Consider the following 11,189-nt stretch of genomic DNA (forward strand, 5'->3'; position numbering starts at 1 on the left):
TTGGCTCTGACCATCCAACCACCCCCTGCGTTAATTCCTGGGGCTCTCCTGCCCGTGAGGAAGCCCAGCCCCCTCAGCCTGGCCTGTGAGGCCGGCCTTATCCAGCCGGGCCATCCTCCATGCTCCTCTCCAGCCTCTACACCTCTGCCTGTGCTGTTCCCTCAACTTGGAACGCCCTCCCTGCTTGGCCCTTTGCGGCCTGACCCACATGCCTTGTGCTCTGTGACAGCTTCCAGACAAGGCACCTACGCGCCTCATTTCAGGCCCGCTGCTCAACCCCACTGGAAGAATGAAGTGAAACGAAATGCACGTAAAGTGCCAGCATGAGCGTGGCTCACAGCGGGTGCACGGGAGAAGTGACCCCACTGGGCTTATTCGTCCTTTCCGGGAACTAGGGCGCCGACCATTCCCGTGGGCCTCGGCGCCTCCCTTATCAGGGCTGGGCCGATGGGCCAGGGTGTTACCTTGGAGACGAGGCTAGCCCTGTAGGCCGCCAGAGCCTTCAGATACTCCTTCTTTGCCGCTTCGGTCTTTCTCTTATAGGCCTGAAAGATCCAAGACATGGGCAACATTGGGGAGAGGTCAGGCGATCAGCCGGAGGTCCCGCCGCTGGTAGCTGGCATTTGCCTCTGAGCTGGTTCTGCTCCCTGTTCTCCCTGGACGCCCTTGAGAGGGGCCAGGGGCGCATGGTCAGTGGGAGAGGAAGCCTGGACTCCAGGCTGGCACGGCTGGACGGACCAGATGGACAGAGATGCTTATTCTCGCTTAACAGAAGAGGAAGCAGGAATCAGAACGGTTAAGCCGCTAGTGAACTCTGCTGGCAAACAGCGGACCCGGAAGGGCTCTAGCCTCCCAGCTTACAGATGGGCAAACTGAGTCCAGGAGAGACCCCAGCAGGAGGCTTTTCCTGATTTCAGACATTCCAACTCTGTCATTGGCTCCAGGGCCTCAACACCCTGGGGGAGGGCCCCGGAAGGGACAGACTCACCTGCTTCTGCTCCTCTCCCAAGCTGTCCCACATGGAGGCCACAATTTTGGACACATCCCCGAAGGTGGCACTGGGGTTCTGTCCCTTGATGGCAGCCTGAGTGTCTCTGAAGAAGAGCGCATAGGCTGACACAGGTTTCTGCGGCTCGTTGGGGTCCTTCTTCTTCTTCTTCTTTGGGTTCTTGGTCTTTTTTCCTGGGTCAGTTGAAGGTCTCTTCTCTCCTGACATCTGCACAGGTGAGAGGAGTCAGGAAAGCAGAGACGCCAAGGGCCTCCCCCTGCGGGTTCCCCACCCCAGCCTGAGGCGCAGGGGACCTTCCTCAGCAGCGCACCCCCCCCCCCCGTCTGTCCGGCTCTGCGCACGTGCCACCCTGGACTCCAGCGCGGGACACGTGGGCCACGCTGTCATGCTCACCGCTCCCTGGTGAGGGAGGCAAAGGACACACACACACATGCTCACGTGCACACACGTGCACACACACGCTCACAAGCACACAGACGCATGCACACACACACACACGTGCTGGGTAGGAGCTAGGAACCCTGGAGTTTTTGTTTCACTCATGAATGAAAATCAGCAAGGTGGCAAAGTTGACTCAAAGAAATATGAGAGAACCTGCCCTACAGAGCAATGAAACGGTCACCTTTGGGGCTTTTAATCTTTTCTCCTGGGCAGAGGTCATTTGCATCTCTACAGGGAGAACTTAATTTGCCTTTTAATCAGACAAAAATTGTTTACCTCTCTGCCGCTTCTTTCCCAAGGTAACATGTACCTTTACAGAGTGTAGAATCCCCGAATGGATCATGAGTAATGAATCCCGACAACGTACGTTCTCCTAGGGAATCTGGGGCCTCCCGCGCGAGCCTGCAGACAGCGTGCGGTTGGCCGTTGAAAGCGTGTGCAGCCCTGTGCTCGGCCCTATTTCCCAGTTTTGAGGATATCAATTTTTCTTAACCATTCTCCCTTCTTGTGATCACAAATAATCCCCAAAGATGATCCTTAGTCACAAAAGATCGGTGTCTTCCACCAACTTCCAGGTGTGCGACTTAGGGCAGGGGGCTTGGTGCCCGGGGCCCTGTGAAATGACTGGACGGGAAGGAGGTTATGTGACTCGGTGGGTGCGGCCTCACTGGGGATGCCTGGCCTCGGAAGCAGGACCGCAATCCTGTGAGTGTGCGACTCAGGGCTTATGGGATGGGAGCCATGTAGGGATGCTTGCCACAGACTTCAGTGGGTCACCGGTAGGACCCTCAGGCCCCACGGGGACCAGGAATTTGGTCAAAGGTCCTGGATCCTATAGTGAAGACGGTCACTCTCTGCACCAAGCAGATGAAGGTGATACCAGGAATTGATAGGGAATCCGTGGGCCCCTGGGCAAAATTCAGGCCTGCATGTCTGAGGGACAGCGAGGGGAAGCCTGCAGCCCTGCTGCACCTGTTCCTGCCTCTCTCTGCAGCCAGACTGACGTAACCTCTCTGGGGCCTTGGTTTTCCCATCTGCCAATCGGAGAGGACAATGGCCCCGACCACACAGGGCCGTCATGAGGATCCCATGGGTTAATGCTGGTGATGTGCTTAGAACAGTATTCGGCGCCAAAAGTGTCTGCTAAATAAAAAAGAAAATAAAAACCGCTCCTGCCTGGCCTATTGTAGAGACCAAGTTGTCCTGGGGATGCAGCCGGACCAGACCCAGAGGCACGCACCCAGCCCAGGCAGTCAGGGCCCCTGCCAGGTCCAAACTGCCCCCCGCCAGGCGTCTGCAGGGCCACTGCGTGGAAAGGGTGAGAGCTCTGAGGAAGCAGAAGGGGAGGTGGGAGTTGGGGGATCAAGTTTAGGTTCTGCCACAGGCTCATTGGGAGAGTCGCTGCGAGCGAGGCCATCCCTGGGCTCTCCGGCCTCTGTTTTCCACCCCAGTAAAACACAGTGCCTTCCGGAGCCAGGGAGAGTTGTCAGTGCGAAGGAAGGACAAGCCTGGACAGCTGGTGACCTCTCAGCCCTGACATGTTCTTCAGAGGCAGGATCACCCATGACTCTAGGGATGCTGGGGGGAGGGGGGGCATGTACCCAGTGGAGGGGGGTGGGTCAGTTTCGGTGCTGCCCGGGTGTCCTCGCTGGGCCGCACAGCTTTGTCAGAGTATCTTCTCCTAAAAGGCCAAAGTGACCATAGATGTGACCCTGAGGATCTTGCCGATGCCATCAATGTCCCTGAAATGACCCACTGGCCACTGAGGAGTAAGACTTCACGTTTTCACAGGATTCTCTCATCCAGCCCCTGGCCGTGGGTGAGTATCATCTCTGCTTTATACACAAGGCCGTGGGAGTGGAGGGGCACAGCTTGGCAAGGACGCTCCGCTAACTTAGAGGCCACAGCCAGAAATCCCAAATTCCAAGCAGGGCCTTTTCCACTGCCCAGGGGCTCCGGCCGGTGGGCCCTGTTCTACCTGCTGATTTCCTTCCTCTGTGTCCTCCAGCAAAGGACACAGTTGCACTCTTGCGGTCTGGTCTCGAGGCAGGTGATGCCCGTTGCCACACAGGGCCCGGGCACCTGCTGACGGGAGGGCATCTTAGGGCCCTGCGTGGCCGCCCTACCTACCTTAAGATGCGCTTCTGATTCCTCCTCCTGAGTTGAACTGGAGGGGGAGGGCGTGGCTGACTTGCTCCCTGGGGGTGACGGGGAGCTGTGGGCGATGCCACTCCGGATGCCCATCTGAGAGATGAGCTGGGACTGGCTGAGGGCGCTCATGTGGCTGGCCAGCATCGCTGGGCGGCCCAGCAGGGGCCCCGGCCGGCCCGAGTCATAGGCGGCGACCTCCGAGTGGACCATCTCCTGGATCTAAGAGAGGAGAACGGGGCATGGTGAGTTAGAGAGGACCTGCCCGCCACCATCACGTCCACACACGGCGGGACTCAGAGCAGGGACGTGCCGAGGAGAAGGGTGGCCAGCTCCATGTGAGCTGCACTTCCCCAGGCCTGGGTGAGTGTGGCCCTTCTACTCTGACCCCTGAGAGACTGGGGCACCTGGGGGCGGCCTACAGCTCCTTGACTGTTTGCCTTCTGTTGAGAGTCACCCTGGACAGCCGGTCAGCAGCTCAGCCCTTGCTGGAGAGCTCAGGCCAGCAGCGAATTGATCGTTTTGTGACATCAAATCCTCCTTCCTGGAACACGTGTGTCTCTTCATTTATTCACTGTGCGGGCCAACAGCAAAGAGCACAGAGGCTCAAAGCGGACTGCATTTTGAAGCCTGGTCCAGCTACTTATAAGTTGGGTGACTCTGGCTAAGTTACTTACCCTCTCTGTGCCCCAGTTTCTTCATCGGAAAAATGCAGATAATAATTAAACCTACCTTCAAGGGTTGGTTAGGATGAAATGTGCCTGGCACCTAGTAAGCCATATATTGTGTAAGGGTTTGTAAAATACACAGAATAAATAAATCTCTTAATAAAGCTATGTACTTCTCTTCCTCCAAGTCAGTAATTTTCTTGTTAAATCTTCCCTATGATATTTCTAACTGGTTATTTTGGGAATATAAGAAAGCTCCTGATTTTTACGTACAAGCAGTGCTCACACTAAACACCTATGTGGAACAGTGTGTCCTTTTCACCTAAATATTTTAAATACACACACACACACACACTGTGGAGTGAGGCATACCAATCTGCATACTCTTGTAATTATTTTTATTGCCTTTGCACCTGTGTTTATCTTCCTTTGTTATTTCTGACGCCGAGTAGCTGTGTTTTCCTCGCACATTTTCTTCATTAGGCAACCTTCATGGATTTTCTTCCCCTTTTATTATGTGGGAGGTTTCTTCCTCCTCAAAAGAATCAAATTTCAAATTGTTTATCACTTCTCCGTTTTCTGATTCCTTAATATCTAATCTTCTGTATCTTTATTAATTATGTCCTCTGATTCTAAAAGATGCGTGACTGTTGTTTCTGCCCCCCCCCCCCCGATTTTCGTCATGTTTCTAATTCATTCTTTTCATTCTATTTCATTAGAAATATGTCTAATGCCATGAAGTTGCCTCTGGGCATGACTTTGACATTTCTCATAGATTTCACCATGAAAGATTTTCATTAGCGTTCTCTTCTGTGTGTTTATTTTCTATTTCAGTTTTTATTTTCTTTCATCCAAGAGTTGTTTAAAAAACGTTTTGGAAAAAGAAAGTTTTGAAATTTCTAAGAGGTTCATTTTTTTTGTTTGTTTCTTTTCCCTTTGCTACTAATTTCTACTAACACAAGTGATCAAAGGACATCGTCTGTACTTCTTGCACGTTTGAGACTGTGGTAAGCTTTCCTTTGGGACCGAAATATGTTTATACTTTGTGTCTGCTCCACAGGCCGCAGGAACAGGGTGAGCTTGTGTGCAGATTAACCTGCTCCATTAGTGGCCTTGTGGTATGATTTTGATTCCTTCCTTCCTTTTTTGGCACGTCTAAGTTGCCTGCAACTTTTCTGCTTCCATCACAATCTTCCTTCAATACTTAAAGTGTTTTGTTTGGGGACTTCGATGTTGTTTTTTATTGCAAAAGGAAAACTCCAATTATGCCTTCATTATGGATTAAATGTTAATATTATTATAAAGCACCTCCCTTTTGCTTTCAATTCAGTGGAGTCTGATCTGAACACCGCCATCCTTGCCTGGATATGTATTTGTTTGAATTTGTCTGGTGTGTCCTCAGTTCTGAGGAACTTTCTTTTTTAGGTTTCTCTTCACTTACATTGTTTTGGGGGGAGGGGTTATCTTTGGCAAATGCTGTCATTTGTATTATGTGCTTTCTGAAAGACTGATTTTCATAATATTTTCCATGGCTACTTTGGGTCCCATGCTTTCTTGAGTTACATATATAAGTTAGTTACATAAATACGTACTTTTTTTTTTTTTTTTTTAGCACATGAGAGGGGGGAGGGTCAGAGGGAGAAGCAGACTCCCTGCCGAGCAGGGAGCCCGATGCGGGACTCGATCCCGGGACTCCAGGATCATGACCTGAGCCGAAGGCAGTCGCTTAACCAACTGAGCCACCCAAGCGCCCCATAAATACGTACTTTTAAAACTGTCTACTTCATCCAGATTTTAGCACTAATAGCATATACCTAGGATAATATTATCATATTTTTAACCTGCTCTATGCTTTTTGTAGTTAAATTCCCAATTGCAATATTGTGAATGCCTGTTGCTTTTTAAAACTTTCCTTCTCAAAGGTTTATATGTTTTATCTACCCAAAGAACCAGTTCTTATACTTAAAAAAAAACATTTTGACAAGTTTTCTAGGAATTAAATTTTGCTTTTCTATGAATGTTGACCTCAGGTATCATCAGTGGCTTTTTGTGTAGCTTTCAAATTAAATAATTTATTTATACTTTCACATTTTCTTTTCTAATAATATTAGTATCTAGGGGAGAGGTTCAAACAGGGACCATTTGCCGAGGAACCTGGTCATGTCTAGAGACGTTTCTGGCTTTCACAACTGGTGTGGTGTGGAGGTGGTGTTATGAGCCTCTAGTGGATAGACATCAGGGATGCTGCTGAATGTCCTGCAGGCTGTAGAATGCCCCCTACACACACACACACACACACACACACACACACACACACACACACACACACACACCAAAGTATTATGTATCCCAAAATGTCAATTGTGCTGAAGTTGAGAACCCTTGCTCTGTAGCTATGATTTTTTTCCCCATGAGGAGCATTTTAACTGCATCATATAAATATTTTTATAAATATTCTATAACTGGAGATTTTATTTTTTTAACCTAAAGTTATTTGGAGAAGAGTCTTTATTTAACATATCCTTTTGTTATTATGGTCAGAAAACCTGATTCCTAGAATTTTATCTTTTTGGTATTGGGGTTTTCATTATGGCTTAGGGCATGATCATTTTTGGTAAAATGTTCCTGTGCATCTGAAGTCGTGTTTATGCTGTAATATACACATTTCTCTCTATGTCTATTCAATAAACTGTTTTTGACTACTTCAGCTGTGAGATCTCAAGAAAAATGAGTTAAAGCAGCTCCCATGCTCCTGTGTTCCCCTCAGTTTCTCTATAGAATTTAAACAGGTTTCCTCACATATATTGATGTGACATTATTCATTCCTACAAATGTTCCAGAATGCTATATTTTCATGATGGCTTCTCCTTCTTAATAAAAAAACCCAGCATCTTCGCCTCAATTAATATTTTTATGTTAGATCTGACTTCACCTGTGATCCATATCTCTCTTTATTTTTCCATTTTATTACTGTTCTGCATCACTTTAAGTGTGCATCTTGTAAATAGTGTATAGGTAGATTTTGGTTCTGAGCTCTTTTTGTGAAATATATATTTTATTATTATAGCAATCATAGAGAAACCCAAGAAACAGACTTCAAGTGCACTGTTTCAAAGAGTAAAAGATTTTACAAAGAATTCGATTTAAAAATGGACAAAGAACTTGAATAATATTTTGAAGACATACAAGTGGCCAATAGGTTCATGAAAAGGTGCTCAACAGCACTCATCATCAGGGAAATGCAAATCAAAACCACAATGAGATACCATCTCTCATCTGTTAGAATGGCTATTGTCAAAAAGATAAGAGAGGGTTGTGAGTTTGGTCCCATCTTGGGCTCAATGCTGGGCATGGAGACTACTTAAAATAAAAAAAAAAAAAGATAAGAGATCAAAGTGTTGGCAAGGCTGTGAAAAAGGGGGACCATTGTGTGCTGTTGGTGGGAATGTAAATTGGAGCAGCTACAACGGAAAACAGTCTGGAGGTTCCTCAAAAAATTAAAAATAGAACTACCATGTGATCCAGCCATACCACTTCTGGGTATTGATCCAAAAGAAATGAAATCACTACCTTGAAGAGATATCTGTGTTCCCGTGTTCACTGCATTATTTACCATAGCCGAGTCATGGAAACAACCTCGTGTCTTTGAACAGACGAATGGATAGAGGAAATGTGGTACATATGTACACTGTTATTCGACCATAAAAAAGAAGGAAATTCTGCCTTTTGCGACAGTATGGATGGGCCTGGAGGGCAGTATACCAAATGAGATAAGTCAGACAGAGAAAGACAAAGACTGTAGGTTCTCACTCATGTGGGGGCCTAAAAAAGCCAAACTCAAAGAAAGAGAGAGAGAATGGTGGTTGCCAGGGCCAGGGGCTGGGGAAAATGCGTGAAGGTGGTCAGAGTGTACAAACTTCTAACTGCAGGACGAATAAGTTCTGGGGATCTAATGTACAGCATGGGGATTCTAATTAACAATATCTATTATATACTTGAAAGCTATTAAGAATGTAGATCTTAAAAATTATCACCACACACAAACACACAAAGGTAATTATGTGAGGGGATGGAGGTATTGATTAACCTTACTGTAATAATAATTGCACAAAATATATGCATGCATCAAATCATGTTGTAGACCTTAAAATTACATATGTTAAATGTTAGTAATATCTCAATAAAGTTGGAAAAAATTTTAACTCTCAAGAAAATAAGAAGAAAATCTCTTCTCTAAACATCCCTCTTTCCATTTCAACATGTACACACTCTTCCTTCCCTGAATCTTAAACAAGAATCTGACATTATTTCTTCAAGGACAAAATGGCCTTGGGGTTCTGTGTTTAGGACTTGCGTTTTTTTTTTTTTCCCTTCCCAGCAGTGTGCTTAGAATTCTTCAACCAGATCTTCCTGACTCTGTAATTTAATATATTGCCAACATGGGATAACGGCAGACTTCTGAATTTTTGCAAATCTGCAAAGTATGAAATGTTCTCAAAGTTGTTCTAATTTGCACTGTCCTGATTACTAGAGAGGCTGAACACGTTTGCTTAAGTTTACTGGTCATTTGGGTTTCTATTTATGCAGCTGTTGGAGTGTAAGCTAGTAAGTAACGTAAACGCTTCCGGAAGCAATCTGATTAATACCCAGGTATAGTGAAGATGTGCAATCCTGTAACCTAGCAATTCTACTCCAAGATATTTATTATAAAGAACTTTCCCAGATGCACAAGAAGACATATATACTGCAAGATAAATTTTAAAGACATTAGAATGGGCAAATGATTGTGCTTTTGGTGGAATGCTGAGCGCTGGCTCGTGGACTTCTGGGGTTATCTGTTTCTAAAGGAATGTGTGCCTTTGTCTTTGATTAGGCTATTGTACAACTTTGTAACCTGTAGAAAACTGAGATTAGTGCATCTTATTTTTTATCACTAAATTATTTTCATTGTGGGGGCACTGGGGTGGCTCAGTCGGCTAAGTGTCTGACTCTTGATTTTGGCTCAGGTCTCGACCTCAGGGTCATGAGTTCAGGCCCTGTGTTGGACTCCACACTGGGTGTGGAGCCTACTTAAAAAAAACATTTTTTTCGTTGTGGTAAAATACACATAACATAAAATTTACCATCTTAAACACTTTTTTAAAGATTTATTTATGAGAGAGAGTGTGAGAGAGCAAGCGCTTGCAAGTGGGGGGAGGGGCAGAGGGAGAGAATCCTCAGACTCCCCGCTGAGCAGGGAGCAGGAAGGGAAGCAGGGCTCGATCCCACAGCCCATGAGATCACAACCTGAGCCAAAAACAAGAGTCAGATGCTTAACCAACTGAGCCACACAGGCGCCCCTAATCTTAACCATTTTTAAGCGTACTGTTGACATTCACATTGTTGCACAACCATCACCACCATCCATCTCCAGAGCTCTTTGTATCTTGGAAAACTGAAGCTCGACCTATTAAACAGTAACCTCCTATTCTTCCCTCTCTGTGGCCCCCGGCAACCATTTGACTACTTTGGAATTTGACCACTAGTCTATGAATCTGACTTCCCTGGGTACCTCCAGTAAGGGGAATCATACAGCGTTTGTTCTTTTGTGACTGGCTTATTTCACTAAGCACGATGTCGTCAACGTTCACCCATGTCGTAGCCTGCATCAGACTTTCCTTCCTTCAAAGACAGAATAAAATTCCATTGCCTGTGTACACTGCATTCTGTTTGTCCATTCCTGTCTTGATGGGCATTTGGTTTGCTTCCACATTTTGGCTGTAGTGAATAATGCTGCTACGAAGATGGGTGTTTAAGTACCTCTTCAAGTCCCTGCTTTTGATTCTTTGGGGTACACACTTAGAACGGCTGGATCATACAGTAATTCTATTTTTAATTTTTGAGGAACTGCCATATTGTTTTCTATAGCAGCTGCACCATTTTACATCCCTATCAATAGTGCACACCTCCACATCCTGGCCAAAACTTACCAGTTTTTTTTATAGTAGCCATCCTAATGGGTGTAAGGTGGAATGCAAGGGATTCTTGTCCATGAAAATGCAAATAAATGTTGTCTGGTAGAGGTACAATTGATCCCACCTTGTAGAAAATATTCTCTGGGTCAATAGATATCAACCAGTTTTGCATTTATTAGAAGATTTATGTCAACATTCTTGGTTGCTGATACCTATGTGTATTCATCAGATTCTCCTTTGAGCCAAATGTAACGTATTATTGGCTTTCTCATTAGTGAATGAGTTAAATAAATGGACACGTCTTCATTTTATATTCACACCAGAGTCATGGTGTTACCTTTCAAAACACATACATGATAACAAAGATAATCATTACAGTGTTTTCCAAATTCCAGAAGAACTGGAAATCATGTCAATGTTCACCAATTAGTGAAATGGTGAAATCTGTGATCTATTCGCATAACAGCATTCTGTACCGAGTTAAAGGGAATGACCTACAGCTACACCTGCCGATGTGGATGGACTCAGAAACGGTAATGAGTAAAAAGAGTCTTAGGATACATGCAGTATAATACCTTTATGTACGTGTTTAAAACATAAAACATTACTACAAAGTGTTTAAGGACATATAAAAATGTAGTAAAAGCATTTTTAAAAAACTCTCAGGAAAGACAGATACAAAGGCAACTTAATTTGTATCTGTAATATTTTCATTTTTCAAAAACAGATCTAAAGCAAATACTAATTAATAATAATAAGCAGGGGCTCTTCCAAGCACCATGTTGAGGCTGAAGGTGCCGGCTTCTGGGAAGTCCGGGAAGGCGGCTGGCATGCGCACCACTTAGCTGGCTATGTAATGCATCCTGAAATAAGGGGTGATCGCTCCCCTGAGCGCCAGCTTGGGCGCTGAAGCCTCCGCTCCCTTGCCCAGCTGCCTCTTCACTGGATGCCCACAAGCATATCAACATG

At 45.8% G+C, this 11,189-nt stretch overlaps 1 protein-coding gene across 5 annotated transcripts in view; it reads right to left on the reverse strand.

The window, feature by feature from the left end:
- Window positions 1-11,189, reverse strand: part of TOX2 (TOX high mobility group box family member 2) — a 130,650-nt gene that overhangs the window by 4,638 nt on the left and 114,823 nt on the right. For 4 of the 5 annotated variants that reach the window (XM_081832735.1, XM_081832734.1, XM_081832738.1 and 1 more), the window contains exons 4-6: window positions 3,581-3,820; window positions 989-1,216; window positions 465-545 (exon numbers count right to left, since the gene is read on the reverse strand). In XM_081832735.1, the coding sequence (XP_081688861.1) occupies window positions 465-545; window positions 989-1,216; window positions 3,581-3,820 (549 nt within the window). The remainder of the gene's footprint in view (window positions 1-464; window positions 546-988; window positions 1,217-3,580; window positions 3,821-11,189) is intronic. The other variant, XM_081832736.1, reaches the window with a different exon arrangement.

Source organism: Leptonychotes weddellii, chromosome 10 (genome assembly GCF_054177405.1).
Source record: "Leptonychotes weddellii isolate Sample4059 chromosome 10, ASM5417740v2, whole genome shotgun sequence".
NCBI classification, from domain to species: domain Eukaryota; kingdom Metazoa; phylum Chordata; class Mammalia; order Carnivora; family Phocidae; genus Leptonychotes; species Leptonychotes weddellii.